At 46.4% G+C, this 18,630-nt stretch overlaps 1 protein-coding gene and 1 long non-coding RNA gene across 13 annotated transcripts in view; one reads left to right on the forward strand and one right to left on the reverse strand.

The window, feature by feature from the left end:
* LPIN1 (lipin 1) overlaps positions 1-4,670 on the forward strand; it is a 111,421-nt gene extending 106,751 nt beyond the window's left edge. For all 12 annotated transcript variants that reach the window (XM_019751161.2, XM_074331697.1, XM_074331698.1 and 9 more), the window contains one exon: positions 1,933-4,670. In XM_019751161.2, coding sequence (XP_019606720.2) covers positions 1,933-2,092 — 160 coding nt within the window. In that variant the 3' untranslated portion in view covers positions 2,093-4,670. The remainder of the gene's footprint in view (positions 1-1,932) is intronic.
* A 1,083-nt stretch (positions 4,671-5,753) lies between these two features.
* LOC109458136 (uncharacterized) lies at positions 5,754-7,011 on the reverse strand. Its single transcript, XR_002139150.2, has 3 exons — positions 6,231-7,011; positions 5,891-6,029; positions 5,754-5,804 (listed from the first exon to the last, which is right to left on the reverse strand). It is a non-coding gene; the product is annotated as an uncharacterized LOC109458136 (long non-coding RNA).
* Between the last annotated feature and the right edge of the window lie 11,619 nt (positions 7,012-18,630).

Genomic DNA, 18,630 nt, shown 5'->3' on the forward strand with positions numbered 1-18,630 from the left:
CCAGCACAGCACATTCCCATGTGACAGGCTTTCCTCCAACTGGAGAAGATCTGGTGGGTTTTTATTTAGGGTTCAAAAGAACTCTCAACCGATGAGACACTGCCCAGAAATGACAAAGGTTTCTGCCAGGCAGCAGTCGAGTGAGTGGCAGGTCTTGTCATAAGAGGCTGGGGAAGAGGGACTCCAGCATCTACGAGGCTTTGCCCAGGAGGTCTCTGAGCCTCTACGATTCACAGACTCTGGAGTTAAAATGATTGTCTGGGCCTTGGTGTATCTCTGAGTGGGAGAAAACCTTACATATTGTCTTACGGCTGGACTGGGAGAGGTGGCTGTTCCTGTGAGAGAGTGACTCTCCTTCCCCAGAAAAGCACATGCTTTTGTCTGGCACTGAACCTGGTACAGCCATATCCACGGCGAGTGCGTACCTGCCCGTCGGAACCTGGGACACTGTCTCTGAGAAGTCATCTGAAGTATCTTGAGAGGGTAGGCTCCCCTGCTGGGTGGGATGCCCCTGCTCTCTTTCTTTGCATTTATGCCCCTAAAGGAGCCCTGTGCAGGGAAGGGCCTCCAACAGAGCCACAAGAAGGAGCTCCCAGCGGGTTTGGGTCTTGTGCCCCCACACCCTGGTGGCGAGCGCTGAGCTGCTCCCTGTGAGGACTGCCACCTCCCACAGCCACAAAACTCAAACAAGTAGGTCTTAAAGCCAGGAGGTATTTTAAACATTTGTTTCAATCCCCAGGAAAGACATAATTCTTGCTTGTTAAGAGACGTTTTTTTTTTTCCATTTTGTGCAAGCATGTTTCTTAGAAGCCTTTTGGAGGTCCTTTATTAAATACACACATTCCTCCCTATTTCTAAGTTATTTTGTGCCTCAGAACAGTCTAATTTCTGGAGTTTGTATATGCAGAAAGCCCCTTTGGGTTCTCAGCAAACTGGAAACTGGAGAGGGACCCAGTGACTGAGGGAGGACTCGGGGGACATGCGGAGAGGCCTGGGCTTGTCACAGTTTTTGGTTGGAGGCGCCTGGAGGTCTGAAAATGCATGTTCAGTTCGGCAGCTTGCTTTTTGTAGAGTAGGCCACAGAAACTAATATGCAACAACTTCTTGAGAATAGACAGAAAACAGAGGGAGGGAGTTGCAGGGAGCATTGAAAAACACGGATCTGTTCCAGGCCATACTCTAGGAAGATGAAGGGCCTGAGGCCCAGAGAGGGTGAGACACTTGCCTCAGGTTCCACAGCAGTAAGGCGGGAGTGGATCCCAGGTCTCTTGACCCTCCTGCCAATGAGGCCTTTACTTCCTAAGGCCAATAATTAGCCAGGACTAATTATTTCCTAATGTTAACAATGTACTGTTGAATACATTTATTGAGCGTCCAGTATGCTTTATTTCACTGTTGCATACATTTAACTTGACTCTCATTATGTATACTTTGGCATAGTGTTCCCTTCCTTCCCTTTACAGCTGAGGATATTGTGGTTTAGAGAGATAAAGCCATTTGCCCAAGATCACACAGTTAGTAAATGGCAGAGCCGAAGGTCAAATCCGTGTCTTCTTAACCCCAGGGCCCAGAGTCTTTTCGTGGCACAGTGGAGCAGTCTCAGCTTGATGCCACAGCTGCAGCAGGTGGCTGTCCCTCTGCCATGCTGACTGACTTATTCCTGTCCCCCTTTGCTTCTGATCTGCCCTTCTTCTCAGTCCTTCGTGCCAAGTTAGGTCCCACCTGCCTCGCCCGTGGAGCCTTCGCTGACTCCCGCTTGGTACCCCCTTTGATTTCCTATAAAGTGGTGAGGAATTATTCTAGAATACCCTCTGTTGTGTTAACCCCTGAAGTCTGTTCCTCGGGGTCCTAGATTTCTCCTGACTTCCAGGCACAGCCCGGGGAGCGTGGCAGGTGTTCCTCAGGGCAGTGACGTTGTCCGTTTCCTTCCAGGTATGTGAGACTCTGTGAAGTGGTTGACCACGTTTTCCCATTGCTGAAAAGAAGCCATTCTTCGGACTTCCCCTGCTCAGACACTTTCAGTAATTTCACCTTTTGGAGAGAGCCACTGCCACCTTTTGAAAACCAAGATGTTCATTCTGCCTCAGCATGACGTGTTCCAAGCAACTTCCTGCTATCATACGAAGACCGGGTCCCCCATTAAAGGATAGGTTTTGGGGGCCGCGGAGCAGAGCTCAGGGCCTGGTGTGCAGTCATTTGCTTACCAGCAGTGAGAGCTGAGATGCATTGTGTCCTTCCCCGCTGCCCTGGGGGCTGACATTTCTGAGTGACATATGAACGGTGTACTTTACAGGCCAGGAGTCGGATGCATTAATGGTGTGGAGGGCATTCCTCAGTGTGGCATAAAGCCAGTGGCGACACTGTGCTTCCGGCCTGCCCCAGGGCATCACTGGCTCACCGGCACTGTGGCCTGTGCAAGCTGGGCAGAGCTGGCTGCTACGGGGCCCGCTGATGACAGCATCACCTGAGGAACGCCAGATGTGCATGACTTTTGGTAGAGTAGGGGGCATGTTTCCACTATGGCAGTTTGTACCACATGTTCTGTGCACGGCGGGGGGGGGGGGGGCCCGTGCGGGGTCATGTGACGTGAGTCTGGGGTCTTGGAAGGGACTCCAAACCTGGGTTTTGGCCTCGTGGATGTTCCCTTGCAGTATTTGCCGACTGGTCTAATTTTTTAGGTGATAAGTTCTTTTCTTTAATTCCTTTGGTTGAACATAACCTATGTAAATGGGATAGTCCCTCCCCTTGCCCCCCTTTTTTCTGTGGCTCAAGGCTGGAGTTTTTAATGCCTTAATGCATCTGTGGCAGACATTTTATTTTGAATGTGCTTTGTCTAGCTCTCTGTAACTTTGCAATGCCTTAAGTTTAGACTGTAGTAAATATTACTAAGACACTGTGCCAGCAGCCTTTTATCAGCAAGGTGGTGCTGAGAACGTGGGCTTGAACAGAGCTGATGCCAAATGGTAATTAAGGCTCTCAAAGGAAACTGGTTGGTTTTAGGGAAATAGTTTCAAGAAGTTAAATTATATTCTCTGTAGATATTATTATTTATTACTTTACTCTGGGTTACCGTTATAAGCATTTTAGTCATATTCTTTCTATTATAACTGTCACTAATACATTAAAAAGATCTACGTTAGACTATCCAAAGAGCCTTATTCTATATGTCTTACCAACACTGACCTTTTGAGATTTATGAGTGACACTCTTTATTTTCCTTAGCTTTTTCCACCCAAGGGCGAGTGCAAGTAATAATTTGAGGGACACTCTTTTAAGCCGGTAGAAGATTATTCTCTTACTTGTTTATTAAATTGGCTTGTGGAGAGAACAATTTGAAAAATGAAAGAGTTATTTTGGTAAAAGATTTTTGCTTTACTTTTTGAAATATTATTTTTCTAAAGAGCATTTTGCTCCAATGATTGAAATGCTTTCCTATTTAAATGGCCTTGCTAGAGTCAAGGGAGGCAAAAAAAAAAAGGAACAGTTGAACGAAATTCTACTCTTTCTGTGAAAGAAGACGCAGAGGTGTTGTCTCCATGCAGTTGGTGGGCTGTTAGCAGTGGATGCCTTTTATGAACCGTCCGTGTGCCCCACAGAGAAAGGCAGACATACGTGTGTAGTCAATCGCACATTTGCATGGAAATATAAACACGCATGTGCAGTTTCCCTTTTGGAGGCACTAAGAATAAGGAACAATAGTCCTGCCTTCACCACTCTGGGCTTATTCATTAGTGAGCTTTAGAGGCTGCATTGATTCTGTCACGGGGGTGTTTGGGGGTGAATTTGAACTGTTGGGTAGTAACTGTAGGTCTGCGGAGGCTGACAGAGTGTCTTCTCGCGCTGGGAGGAGTTTGGCTGCGAGTGGCTCAGGAATCCCTCCTGCCCTTGCCGTCGTCAGGACAAGCGGCTGTAGTCCTCGCTCCATACAGCTGTGACAGCTGGCCCCCTAAGCTTCCACAGCACTGCACACTGAGCCAGAGCATGCCTGCCTTCCAGAAAGTCAGACTCAGATCCGTGTCAAGTTCAGAGTGGGAACCCCAGAGAGGCTGTAACATTCACACCTGCCTGTGGCTTTGGAAAACGAGATGTGGCCACGGCAGCACTCACACATATGTGAGTTGGTTTATCTGTTTACACGACTATAACCAACAACTCATGGTCACGTGCTGGAGCCCTGCCCTTGGACCACACATTTCCAAGCTGTGCTAGGGAAACGAGTCACTTCCTAGTGACGGGTCATCAAATGTTCACCACATTGTGATGGAGAAAAATATATGTACCTGGTACATTAGAGAAATGATTGCACCTCCAAAGAGAATTCCGTTTTCAATTTTAGGTTTGCAGCACTACTTTAAATATATTTTTATTTATAGCACTCGGTCTGTATGTGTATATGCTGGTGCAATGATAAAAATCACTGTACTACTTCATTGTGTTGTGCTGGCTGCAAAGCTAGAAGATATTGTAATAAATGAGATCGATGACAGACTTCTCTGAAAATGAGGCGTGTGAATTTTAAATGGTTTTTGGTAAGTGATTAAGTTGCTGAGTTTCTAGTGTGTGATATCAAACAGATGATTTTATTCTCAAAAAAAAAAAAAGTTAAGGCTATGAACTGTTTGGAATACGTGGAATAAAAGAGCCAGTCTTTTCTGGTGTCTTTGGTAAAACACCCGCCTTCCGTGTGCACTTGGGAGGAAAGGAGGGTACAGAGGAAAAGGAGAGGGCTACACCCCGGGGTGCATCCCACCTGAGGGGATTGGCTTGGGAACGGGGTGGTTTCACTTACACGTTGTACATGGAGTGCTTCCAGGGCCTGGCCCGAAATCAGTGTTTCCCACGTGTCTGTTACATAAGCGGGTTCTGTTCTGTGTACTTTTATGAGATGGTTAATCAGCTGTGGCCATGAGAGAAGATACCGGCGAGGCTCAGGAAAACCAACTTTATTATACTCACAGGTCCGAGGAATGGGAGACAGGCCACGCCATGCCACGCAGGGCCACGTGGGGAAGCACCAGGGTGATCAGGAGGCAGAAGACAGGAGTGAGGGGACAGCCTAGGCTTTATTGGGGTTCGTGCAGGAAAGGCAGGGCCAGGCAGGGTGAACAGTTTGGGATTGGCTAGGCTGACGAGTTTCATTGGCCTCTAAGTGATAGGGCTGGTGACTGCTGCCTGGCTCTGGCCCTGGGATGATGAAGGCAGAGGGATATTGCCTGCTGGGGTGCACGGGCCAGAAAGGGGGTCATGCATATCCCAGGCATGCTCCAGTCGTGCCCTTTGCTACCTCTTAAGAAATGGCTAGCCACTCTCTCGTCAGCAAGAAAGGCTTTTTTAAGATGTAAGACACTCTAATAACATACAGAAAATAAAAGTACAAACAGTTCAGTTTCCCTTGCCTCACATTCACTGTCCTCAGTTTCTGGACTCTTCCTTCTCTGTGGTATATTGATTCATTTTTCATTTTGAACAAACCCATCAAAACCCTTGACTACTTCACCCAGATCACTTAAAAACTGTCATAATTCCTATTGATTTTGTGCATTATCGACATGCCTGAGACGTCCTATTGATTTACCTGCGTCAGCCTAAGTGTTTTTGGAATAATTGTAAGAGCCTGGGGCCCTAAATGCTTAAAAGATGGCCACACAGGATACCAGGCTGAGCTCCCTGTGAAGCCCAGATCCAAACAGGTCACCTCTGGGCCTCTGGAGAATTCATGCTTGTGTATTCTGAAAACAAAACGAACCCTCTCATTTGGTTGAACATCAGATTTATTCCAACTCCATTTCAGATTGTAAACTTATCTGTAAAATAAAAATTAGCATAAGCTGTCGTATTAGATCTGATGATCCCCAACTGCTCCCACTTCCCCCCTTTCTCCCAGGGGTACCTCTAAGCTGTGCTGTTCTCATCCTGTTGAGCAGGGCAGGGAGGGTGGATGGGCCTCCCATCTCTTGCCTAAACGAAGAGAAGGTGGTTGAAATGCCATTAGGATCTCCTTCTTGCTTCTGACCCCTTTCCAGCTGCTGCTGCAATCGAAGGTGGTAAAATGACATTACTATTGCAAGAAGGCTTGGTGCCTGAAGGAAACTAGAATAGGACCAAACAGAAGTTCTGAAAGTCAGCAGGCCCCAAATGGCCACCTGGGGGCACAATCCTTTTTGGTTTGGAGGCACAGCCGTTAAAAACATTGTCTGGGCTTGACGAAGGCCCCTCCCCATAGAGCTTACCTTGGAGATAAGCCAGGTGTGTAGTGGGCTTGTGGGGAGGCGGAGGGGTTCCTTAAGGGACTGACTGACTGGGTACCAAAGCGCCTCCAGTTGGTACAGCTGAAGGTCAGACATCACTGACTGGCTTGGAGGAGGGAGCAGTTTGTGGCTGTTTGTTGTTCAGGTCTGAGAATCGTTTAGGTTTGTGGTTCTCAAAGTGTAGTCTTGGGGCCTGCAGCTCCAGCGTCCCGTCGCTTGTTAGAAAAGCATGTTCTTGGGCCCCAGCCTCGACCTGGATCAAACTGGGTGTGCGGCCCGTACCTGTGTTAATGGATCCTCCCCAGATACCAATACACACACAAGTTCCAGGTGGTCCACCTGAGGTCTGGGTCCTGGGTCCAGCTCCCAGGGAGCTGCTTCTGTATTGCGGCCACTGACGTCTAACTTGAATCTTGCCTGACCAGAGCCACAGAAAGGATCTGCTGACGGAGGGAGGCGCCTGGAAACCCAATACAGGGGCTTGATTGAGTCACAAGATGTCCTGAGCCTTCTATGCACAGCTGCCGGCCCTAGCCACCTTCCTGGGCATCTCAGTGTGAGCAGGGTCCTGGCTGGGAAGGAATTCCGCCTGTGACCAGGTGGGGCAGCTCAGTGCATGTGAACCAGCAGACCTGGGCTGTGCCCAGATTCCTGATGGCTCCCTTTCTCCCCCAAATTGTCAGAGCCTGGAGGTGCTGTCCTGATGCCAGCGATCTTTTCACTGGTGCAGGAAGTCCATTCAGCCCTGCATTGCTTTTAATGAGTTTTGCAAGCAAGTGGCCTCTTCCGGTGACTCATTCTGCCTTTTGTGCACCGGAGATTGTGGTTTTAAGTTTCACTTTGGAAAGTAACCACTACTTCTGCTGCTTTCTCCACTGCTGGAATCCAAACAAGTTACATTCATTTTGCAACAAAGAAATGTAAATGCAGGCAGCCAGTCATATTTCTGCTCTGATTGTAAAAACATCCTTTTCCGAGATGGATGACAGAGCCAAGCATAAGAAGAAACGGTTTGTATTTTCAAGTAACATATTCATTTGGGAACTTCATATTTTTCCTTCCAGAGTGGCTGGACCGTTTCGCTTTTGTTCTTTGTCTTTTTGATCCATATTTCAGGGCTATCCTAAAAATAAATAGCATTTTCTGGTTGAGTGAGGCAGTTCACTTCTGATTTATTAAGACAGTTCTGCACAAAAGTTTGTGTACTTCCATACAGCACACAAAAGATACGTATATACAGTACAATAGTTTTCATCTGGACTTTCCACAGAAATCAGTGTATGGTACCTGAAAGGTGAATTTCTCAGGAGGAGACAGCCTGTGTTACTTGGACAAACAACAATGTAGCCCTTTTTCTCCAATTTGAATGATATCGTCATCTTCAGAATGTTAGCGTTGAACTAAATTATTCTATAATTTTACTTAAGTATGTACAAACATAAAACAGTCACTCTTATACATTAAATCAAACCAAAATGCATTTACAATTCAGTGCAGGTAAAACGATAGGGTGGATAAAATGCAAAGTAACATGAATGTTATGTAGTGGAAAACGGTGTGTTAAAGCTAGTGAAATGATGTGGGATTTGGGTTTATAACAGAGGTATTCGTGTTTTATGTTTCATTTGTTAACTTGATTCTTCTGATTTTTTGAGCTCGAGGGACCACCATTTCCATCATCTACAAAACACAGTGATGAAAACGTCCTAATTACACATTTCCATCTACACTGAATGCTAATGAACTGTTGCCGATTCAGACGACAGGATGGGGACTCCTCAATAAATCGTCTGCTGGTTGCACATGGTTGTCATGAAGCAAACAATGGCATAAAGTAATGGGTGTGCCTGTGCTTTGGAAACTATAAGATATGGCATAGCCCTGAGTATTATTGTCACTGCTGTTTCAGGCAGGTCACCTTTTACAGTCATCCACTGTCTTATTGAGGAGAAAATTGATGTGGAGAGACATTGTGATTTGTCGAAGGTCTCCTGACAAGCCAAAGGCAGTGCTGAACTCAGGACTCCAAATTCAGCATACTTTTAAGTCTTCAGCCTCTGTCCCACTGCATCCACCAAGAGTGGCAATGTATGGGTGGCCCCTGGGACAATGTAGGGGAAGTGGGCGAGGGTCAGCACCGTCGCCACACAGTGTGCCCATAGCATGAGCCAGCCTCCAGAACCCTGCACATGAGATAGCTGGTAGCAACGACAGGACACAGAGCAGGGAACAGGCCCTGAGTAAGATGAAGCAGCTTCCACGTCTTCCCCAGGACTGAATTGTGCTGTATCCTACATAGTGCCTTCGCTTTTTTCAAAACCTGGCTCATTTTGAAAAATGGGGTGCATACTTCCTGTTTTGACCAGGAACCATGCAAACAAGACCAGGTTGGTTCCTCTGTCCAAGCAGAGCTTGATCTTTCAATTCAGAAATATCTGCATGGACTCAATTGTGCTTGGGAGAGGGAATGGAACATGAGCAACCGCAGCTTCTGTCAAATACACTATTTCCTGGCTGGACTGGAAGACTCGCCAAAGTGCTGTGGGACCCCCCCCCCCCCCCAAGTGGACACAGCAGAGTGTGAGCCGATGAAGCAGCACATGGGGCCCAGGATTAAGTGAATCGTATCCCTCTCCTGCCTCCTGTTCTTTGCTTTCCGTGTTTCTGTCTCAGTCACAATAGTTAACAATACGGTGGAGACATTCATGCGCAGCTGCTGAACTCCTGATGTAGAATATCCTGGTGCAAATGTGAGTCGGCCTGGGGCTTCCTGTGAAAATAGGGCAGGGACAGCGAGTTTGGGGACGTGTGGCAGAGGTGGCTGGCTATCCCCTAACGTGTCCTGCTTTCCTGTTACAGCCGAGGCTGATGCTGTGTGAGGTATTAGCCGCAGAGAACCTTCTTGGTCTCACGGACAGGGGTTGTCCACCTTGATCGTAGAAGTAGAATTAATAGGGGGGTGGATTTCTAAAAATCACTGATGTCTCTGTCCCACTCCAGAAGGCTCAGCTTGGTTCGGAAGTGCTTGCATCATATACTCTGATTGTCGTAGAATTGAAAAACCCAGACTGTGGGTTCAACCACAGCAGAATGATGGTGGCTTTTATCAAGAAAAAGATAAAGACGTTTTGAGCCTGGGGAAGGAGTTGTTTTACGAGGGGTATTCATTCATCTTCTTGAGTAACTCAGAGAAAAGAACCAAAATGGAATTATCAAGAAACAAAAAGCTAACCATAGCTCGTGTGCTGTGCTGACAGGAGGGAGCGGACATGGGTCCGGTACATGCGTCAGCCCTGGGCTGCCAGCAACATCTGGGAATCAGAAATAAAGAGATTTTTAGAGGCAGAAGGGAGCCGCTAATAAGATACAGAGACTTCGAGTTTCTCAAGTTTGCAGGAAGACAGAAGGATCTTAAATGCGACTGCCTGGAGCCGTTGATTTGCAACGACCACCACCAACCTCCTCAAAGGTGAAATCTTCCTGTTGAATTCGTGTGTATAGATGAAACACATCCAACGACTGGCCAGACTCACTGGCATTCTGGTGAGGCGGAAATCAAGAATATTTCACATGTTCATATATTTTCCATTTGTTCTACTTCTCCGAAGTCTCTGTAATGGGGTTTGGCTGAGATCTGAATTGCAGTGCGATCAGATCCTGCCATCAGAGTTTTCTAAGGGCCTGGAATTCGCTTGGGTTTCTAAATTTTGTGCGTGTGGGGGTGGTGCTGGGATCTTAATGGCTCTTTGGAAAAACAGGACATGCAGGAGACGTGGCACTGGATTGCTTTGGCTTTGCAGGTGCTAACAGAATTACATCCTTCCATTGGCAGGGGCTTGGGAAGCAGAGGCTTCAGGAGCAATCCATTCTAAATCCATTTCCATCAGGAACCCCTCTTGCTGACATTGAACAGAAAGGAGAAATTTGACAGGAGAATTATTTTAGACTTCAATTTCTTTGGCCTTTAATTCCTAGGAGGAAATTTAAAAAAGGGAAAGAATTCACGCATTCTTCAATGTATATTTGGGCATCACTGTATAATCCCTCCAGGGCTACGTTAGACACCATGGCTGAGCTTGTTTATAAGGTGATACAGGATGGGGTGAATTTCCAGGATAGGGAGACATGCGGACTTGGAGATAACATAACCCTGTTCTTTCCGATTTCAGAGCTTGTGGTAATACACATGGAATAGCAATAGGAGTTGCAGGAGAGGTGTCACAGCTCGGGGAGTGATGTCCCCTTAGGAGCACAGTTGCCGTCATAGACACACATGCACCATTGATTGCAGTCCAGTCAGTGAATGCATCCCAGGGTCTTGACGACAGCAGTCGATCAGATGGAACAGCCTGCGGACCTGTGGGTGCCCTGAAATATCCAGATGCTATTCCGACCGACCCACTAACTTTCTGGGGGTGGGAAGTAGTCCTCCAAAGCCATAAATTTCAGCAAATCATCTTTGATTTTTTTTTTTTCAGTTGTGCAACATTTCAGGTGGATTATGGCTTTGACAGCACCCCCTACTCCAGGTGAATATCCCCTCTGTGGTGGCATTATATTTTATTTATTTAGTCAAAGATGCTGACACCTATTGGAAGTGAGGGGGCCACACAGCAGAAGGCAGGAGATACACTGGGGTGCGTTTTAGTTTCCTTTGGCCCTTCCTTTATCTGCAGGACACTAGCCAGGTAAGATAGGCTGTCGCTGTGTCTGCAAAAGTAAATTTCTTATCATTTGACAACATCCCAGAAAGCCAGGTTCTGCACAATTTATCGCTGGACTGTCATTTAATACTCTTTTATCTGGAGAGAGACTTTCAAAGAAAGAGAGAGGGAGAGAGATAAAGGAGTTGGTTCATACTATTGTTGGGACTGTAAGTCTGAAATTTTCAGGGCAGGCTGGCAGGCTAGGACCCAGGGAGGAGTTGAAGTTTCGCCTCAAGTCCGGTGAATGCATTCAAAGGCAGTCTGGAGGCAGGAGACCCTCTTCCTCAGGGGACCTCAGTTATTTTCTCTTAAGGCCTTCGACTGATTGGGTGAGGCCCACCCACACTATGGAGGGTCATCTGCTTGACTCAAAGTCTACTGTTTTAAATATAAATCACATTTAAATACCTTCACAGCATTGGTGGATTGGTGTTTGACCAAATATCTGGGCACCATAACTTAGCCAAGTTGATGCATAAAATTAACTATCAGATAAGGCTGAAACTCTGAGAAGTATTGTATGGTATAGCTAGGACTTGAGTTGAGAGCTGTCTGACTCCAGAATTTGTTCCATTAAGCCACACTGTATCATTTAGTGTGTGTGTGTTTGTGTGTGTGTGTGTGTGTGTGTGTGTGTGTAGGGAAAAAACCTGGTATTTCACCAGATTTCTCAGTAGAGTGTCTCTGTATGACCATTCTATAGAACCTGACATTCTGGGAAGACAAGGATTTCTTTTCTCTTAAACTATAATTGTTTCTTTGGATTCTTTTTGCCTTTTGCTGTTCTGATTGGGTATCTGCTACCTTGTCTTCTAAATTGCTGATTTGATCCTTTGCTTCATCCATTCTGCTGGTGATTCCTTCTTGTGCATTCTTCATTTTAGTTATTGTATTCTTCACTTCTGACTGGTACTTTTTTATGCTTGTTATCTCTCTGTTGAAGTTCTCACTAAGTTCCTTGAGCATCCTTATAACCATTGTTTTGAATTCTGTCTCTGTTAGGTTGCTTGCCTCCATTTTATTTAGTTCTTTTCCTGGAGTTTTCTCCTGTTCTTTCATTTGGGACGTCTTTCTTTGTTTCTTCCTTTTGTCTGCCTCTCTGTGTTTGTTTCTAAACATTAGATAGATCTGCTATGTCTCCCAGTCTTGGTTGGGTGGCCTTATGCATTAAGTGCCCTGTGGGGCCTTGGCACAGTCTCCCTGGTCACCTGCTCCAGGTGCTCCAGGAGTGTCCCCTTGTGTGGGTTGTGTGTGCCCTCCTGTTACAGTTGAGCATTGATTGCTATTGGCATGTCAGTGGGTGGGATTGCCGCTGAGGCTCATTGTCTGTGGGGTTTCAGATTTGGCCAAGTGCGGGAGGGTTCAACACAGGAAAGATGGTGCCTGGCTACTGGCTGCTCAGGCGAAGGACCCCACACAGGGAAAATGGCAACTGTCTTCTGGCTTTTGCTTTGAAGCCACACACCTCATGTGGCCCTCATGTGCCTCCGATATGCCCCCGTCACCATCCCTTTGTTGGAGCCTAGGATGAGTGCCTGCCAGTGAGTGAGTCTGTGCTTGGGCCATTTAAGAGGAAGTTGGTTTCTTGCAGCCTTCCATCCCACCCAGATGGTCAGAATCCTCTCTTTTTTCATAGCTAGAGCGCCTTTTGTGGGAGCTTCTCCTGTTGTGGGAGCTCGTCTTCCCAGCACCAGTACTCTGGGCTGGGGAGCCTGGTGTGTGGGTGGGGTTTTTCAGTCCTCTGGAGGGGAGCTTTTGTGGCCAACATATCCCTCCCGATTCTCAATCGCCACGTAAAGTGTTGGGACTGGCCCGTTTTTCATCTCTGCCCCTCCTACCAGTCTCGATTTGGGTTCTTCTTTATATCCTTAGTTATAAAACTAAGTCTAGTTTAGCTAGACTTCAGATGGTTCTCCAGGTTGATCGTTCTATAATTTAGCTGTAATTTTAATGTGTTCCTGGGAGGAAGCAGACACAGTATGTATCTACCCGCCATCTTGGATCTCTCCTCTGGGAAGACAAGGATTTCTGTATAGATGTAGGAGGCTGAACTCAGGTCTAATTCAGTTCAATTTGATTCAATCCAACCTGCATTATTTGGCACTGACCATGTGCCACTTTACTCTGGGCCACAGCGTAGTCTGTGAGAAACATGAAAACACATGGCTCATGACCTGTGGATCTGGTGGAGATGGAGCCAGGCAAGCACAGAAATAAAAAGGACTGGGATACATGCTGTAATAGGAATCCAGGGCTGTGCCTGATGGATGACCTGCCATATTACTCAAATCAGACATTAATAATTCAGTCCATGATAGACAATATTGAAAAAAATAACAATTTTTGAAAGAGCTATTTAAATTTGTGTTGCTTTTAACCAAGCTTAGTTTGCCTTTGACAGAGAGCTTAATGATCAAGAACTTGTGATCAGCAGTGATGTGTGTATGTGTGTGTGTGTGTGTATAATTAATTGAAAAGAACTAACAAACTTGGATTTGAATTCTAATTGGTGCTACAATTAAAATAAAGGTAAAATCATGACTCATAGAAATATTTAATGAATACATGTCAAGGATTTTGTTTAACTCATTAATTAATGAGGAAACTAGTAAAATGTACAAACAAGTTCAATGGAGAATTCAAAGAACATACAAATACAGGCAGTCAGGAATAGAAAATGAATTTGCAAATAGATGCAAAACAATTCAGAGTCCACAGAGCAATAATCAATTGCATCTCCAAGGACCAAAATTCATTTGCATTTCCACGGACAATAATTATTTGCATTACTATCAGTTTTCTCCAATTTACAGCGTGGTAAAATGGCACAAATGTGTATAGAAGGTGTAGATATGTTGGAAGTTTGTCTAGAAAGAACATCTAGTCATCTGCATTTCCCCATTTCAAAGATTTTCTCATTTTTTCTTCTGACACTGGAGAATACTAGGAGAATGGCTTCAGGCATGTTATTAAGCCTCTGAGTCTCAGTGTCTGCTTCTGTAAAATAAGGCTGATATTTCTTCATTGAGTTGTTCTGCAGATAAAAAATAATTAGATTATATATTACATATAATTAGGTAATATAAGATATATTACACACACACACACACACACACACACACACACGCACACAGAGGGTGCCAAAAAATGTGTACACATTTTAAGAAAGGAAGAAACTATGTTAAATTTGTAGCAATATATACTGATAATAAGAAATGAATACAAGTCATGCATATGCATTTTTTGGCACCCTTGATATATATGTAATATATATATATATATATATATATATATATATATATATATATATAATCCAACTGAGAGTAGGTATTCAATCAATATTAGATTCTTCTTACACTGTGTTTTTTCAAACTGATATGTGGATTTGTTCCCCCCAAATCTCTTCATTATGTACTTGTCTATGCAGCATCTGCTGAAGGCCTGTTAGACCAGGTAGATACACCACTGCCCCAGGGCGTAAGTAAGTCATGGTTCAAAGCAGTGACTCAGGAGCCAGACTGCCTGGGTAATTCCTGTGTCCTTGGGCACGTTACTTAACCTCTATGTGCCTCAGCGCCTTCATCTTTAAAACAGGGCTGATTGTTGTAGGTTGTTTTGCAGGTTAAGTGAGTTATTGTTTATGAATATTTGAAGCAATGCCTGGCACCTACTAAGTGTATTCCAAGTATTTGCTGTTTATTTAATGAGTATTATATGCATCGATTTAACAGAGTCGTTTCTACATTAAAAAAACAAAACAAACCCAAGTTAGGGAAAGACAAAAATTATAAAACAACACTCGCATGCCCTTGTTGATAAACTGAACTGTAAAACAGTGCTTACGTAAAAATGTGATTTTACGGAGTTCTCTCAGCAGCTTCGCAGCTCCCAGCCATCCCTTCCCCAGGCTAACCCACGCAGAGATGTGTGAGGAGCTCATTGGGCTTCTCTCCCCGACCTCGTCCTTGGTCTTACTTTTTGACGCAGCTCTTCCAAGATGAGAGACATGTTTTCTGGCTGCTTCACCGAAAAGCTTGTTTAGAAAGTTAGTGCTCCCTCTCTCACCTGTTCACTGAGCCTCAGGTTGGAGGCTGTATGCCATTCATTAACGCTGTGTTCTCAGACAGACAGTTCCTTTGGTTTCATTGTAAACTTTTGAGGCTCTTACACTCAGCGGGGTCCCCACACCTCTGCAGGGTCCCTCATCCTGGCTCTGGCCATGAGGACAGGCAGACCAGGTGGCTCGCTGCCTCAGCGTTTCAGTACTGAAGGCCGCAGACATGGGGCAGAGGTTTCCAGCAGACTTGACTAAAGAGGCCCTTGCAAACACTGCCCCACCCGCAGGAAGAGTCCAGGTGTCAACTCTGCCCTTCTACTCCTTGCATGGGCCTGACCCCTCAGATCTGCAGAACAATCTCAGAAGGCCCTTTCCTGAGTTTTCTACTGATTAGAGGAGGTGGCCTCTAATTCTCTGCTGTTTTTCTGTTTGGGCATGTAGTAAAAATATGCTGAGGCAGCATGTGGCCCAGGATGAGAACTGCAAGGGAAGAGACCCCGTGCCTGGGCCAGGTGAGGTGATGAGTTACCGTGACCATGGTTTCCTGAGCACCTCTTCTCTGTCGGGCACTGTGCTTCATGCTTCTTACGATCTAATGGTCAAAACCACCCTCCAGGGAAGGGGAGTGATGGCTGTAGGTGTAAAACCCTGGGACTCGGTGCCAGAGCCAGGCTGTTTCTCTGCATCGAGATAGTGAGGCACTGCCACTGGCTCTCACCAGCTGTCGGGCCAGCTTCCAGAGACCCGCTGATGGTAAGTGAAGGGACAGATGGACAGAAGCAGCAGTTGGGCATGATGGATCTCTCACAAGGATCAAGGCCCGACCAGGGGGGCTGCAGGGGCGGGGCTGCCGTGGAGCTCACTCCCCGTCTCTCACTGTTCCCTGGCCCCCCCCCGCAGTCACACTGACACGGTGTTGTCCCCATCGCCTGGCTCTGGCCGTGCCATCGCATGCTCTGTTTCCTCTGCCAAAATATCTGGGGACCATTTTTTAAAAATCACTTATTTATTTTTTTCCATTACAGTGGACATTCAGTATTATTTTGTATTGGTTTCAGGCGTACAGCATCGTGGTTAGACATTTGCATAATTTATGCAGGGACCCCCTGATTAGTCTAGTGCCCACCTGGCACTGCACATAGTTGTTGCAACATTATTGGTGATATTCTCTATGTTTGACTTTACATCCCTGTGACTATTTTGTAACTACCGGTTTGTATTTCTTCATCCCTTCACCTTTTTCATCCCTGGGACCACTTTTTGAAGATGCACTAGATGGGTTCCATCCCATCCCTATTTTCACTTCTGTTATTATTCTCTGGTGGTAGCATGTGGAGACGTGAGCATCTCCTGGGACACACACAGCAAAGACAAGTTTGAAGGGCTCTGGGCTGGTGGGCGAAGAACTGCCCTGCACGTCAGGAGACCTGCTCCCCATGCCTGCGGTCACCTTGGGCAAGTCTCTTCCCCTCTCTGGGCTTCTGTTTCTCCACCATTGAGTGAGTGGGTTGGCCTGGACCACTGTTTCTCCAAGTGCGGTCTCTGGGCTGGCAGCGTCAGCCTCCACATCACCTGGGAGCTCACTAGAAACGCAAATTCTCAGGCCTTCCCCCAGACGTGTTGAGTCAGCCGAGGAGCATGAAGGGCAGGATTCTGTGTACCAGGCCCTTGGGGGTGGTTCTAACAGAACCTGAAGTTTGAGAACCGCTGGTTTAGGTGAATTTTAAGTTTCCTTCTGGCTCTAATGGTGTATGATTGTCTGCTCTTATCTGAAGGGGACAGATTGCACCTATTACCGATGACACCTGGGGACAGGATGGGCGGCCTCACACCGAGAAAATGGAACTCAAATAGGCAGCTATATACATTCCTCCCAAGGCATCGCCTATTACTGTCCTTATGTGAATTCCATGTGTGAATTTATTGAAGCAAAAGCTGAAAGGAGACCCGTGGGAAGGTCTGATGCCCTGCAGTGAACGCACGAAGAACAGCTCTTGGTTGTCCCTGAAAGGCCTCTGAAAAGGTTCCCTGTGGGCAGCACCTGGAGAAGGAGGCTGGCAGCAGCTCTGTGCATCTCAGAGCGGATACTGTTTCTCCCGCTGGTTCCTGACACAATGGACAAGTGTGCACTGGCCCGGCCGGCCTCCAGCTGCAGCTGTGTGCCCAGCGCTCCCTGGACGAGTGCCCGCAGCCTGAGAAGGGCTGATCTGTTTCTGGGGAGGCATCCCCAGCTCCTGCTGACAGGTTTGTCGCTCCCTCATGGAAAGTTCTGCTTTCCGGAGCTGGCCTGGGACCAAGCCAGGGGACAGTTGTCTCAGAGCCTGGCGCATAGCAGGTGTGGTGAACATCACCTGTTGGGTCATTTCTTAAAATTGCTTTGGGACTCAAATGGAATCACAGAATCTATTTGGGGCAGCTCCTTGGCTCCCTAGTGCCACAGGGAGTGACAGCTCATATGAGACTCTTGCTCTCCCAAGCTCCTCCTGTCTAATAGAAAAGTGATCGCAGGAAATCACATTTTGCCACATGGCATGCTCGAGGGTTTCCCATCTATGACTTTGAGTCATGCTCTCACAGGATTGCTAGGGAGGCGTTGTTTCTAATTTCCAGATGAAAACTCTAGGGCCCAGAAAATAAATAAACATTCTGACCAAAGTCACACAAAAAGTAAATCTAGGGTCAAGATACTATTAATAAATTTAGTTTTACTTATTGAATACTCACTATGCAGCCGAATAATATACTCATTCTTTAGTGGGTTTCTGTTTACAGTTATTCTATGTATCTAGTTATTGTATCTACTTATTTTATCTATTTTATCTAATATAGCTATTTATGCTAATCCTCATAGGAATACTTCACATGGGTATTATGGTCAGCATTTTATGGATGAGGAAACTGAGGCTCAAGGGGGTAAATTAATTCACCCTCGATCACAGGGCTAGAAAGTGGCTAGGCTGGAAGGAGCCCTGGGCCGAGGCCATTTGCTTCCCTGAGCCTCTGTCCTCATCTATCAGAAAAGCATGGTGGCATCTACCTTGAAGCCATGTTGTGCACGTCAGGCAGCTGGTGCACAGTAGACGGTCACTCCATGTTGGCGTCCTTCTCTCTGCCCTGGGTGTGGGGGGGGAGGCATTGCGATCTAGAACATAGGGTCTTGGGACAGGAATGAAAATCTCAGACGAATGGATTTACCATTGGTTTTGGTCACTTTTATCCTCTGATTTTTAAGCCATTCACTTAGTAAACAGCTATGGTCCTGTTCTCCGGGCACAGGAAACTTTTCTAGGTAAAATATCGAGAGAGATCAGAGTCTGAGCACAACACATGTGTGCCCAGTGCTGGACCAGTTCTGTGTGGGAGGTGTGCTGGGTACTGAGGCGTCTGAGTCTCAGTCCTCCTGACACGCTGCCGTTCTGTGAGGGTCACTTTCCTCTTGGACTATGCGCCGTTATGCATGGTTCCACGTCCCTTCTTCCCCTTCCAGAAAGGCAGTCACACCGGTGGAGAGGCTTCACATCAGACCAAAGGGTTCAGAGCTGCCTGTGTCCGCATCTGGGATTCTCGTGGCTGATGGCAGGTTCCCTTTCAAGTTGGCGTAGACTCCTTTTCTCTTTCT

Source organism: Rhinolophus sinicus, linkage group LG05, assembly GCF_036562045.2.
Source record: "Rhinolophus sinicus isolate RSC01 linkage group LG05, ASM3656204v1, whole genome shotgun sequence".
Taxonomy (NCBI): Eukaryota; Metazoa; Chordata; class Mammalia; order Chiroptera; family Rhinolophidae; genus Rhinolophus; species Rhinolophus sinicus.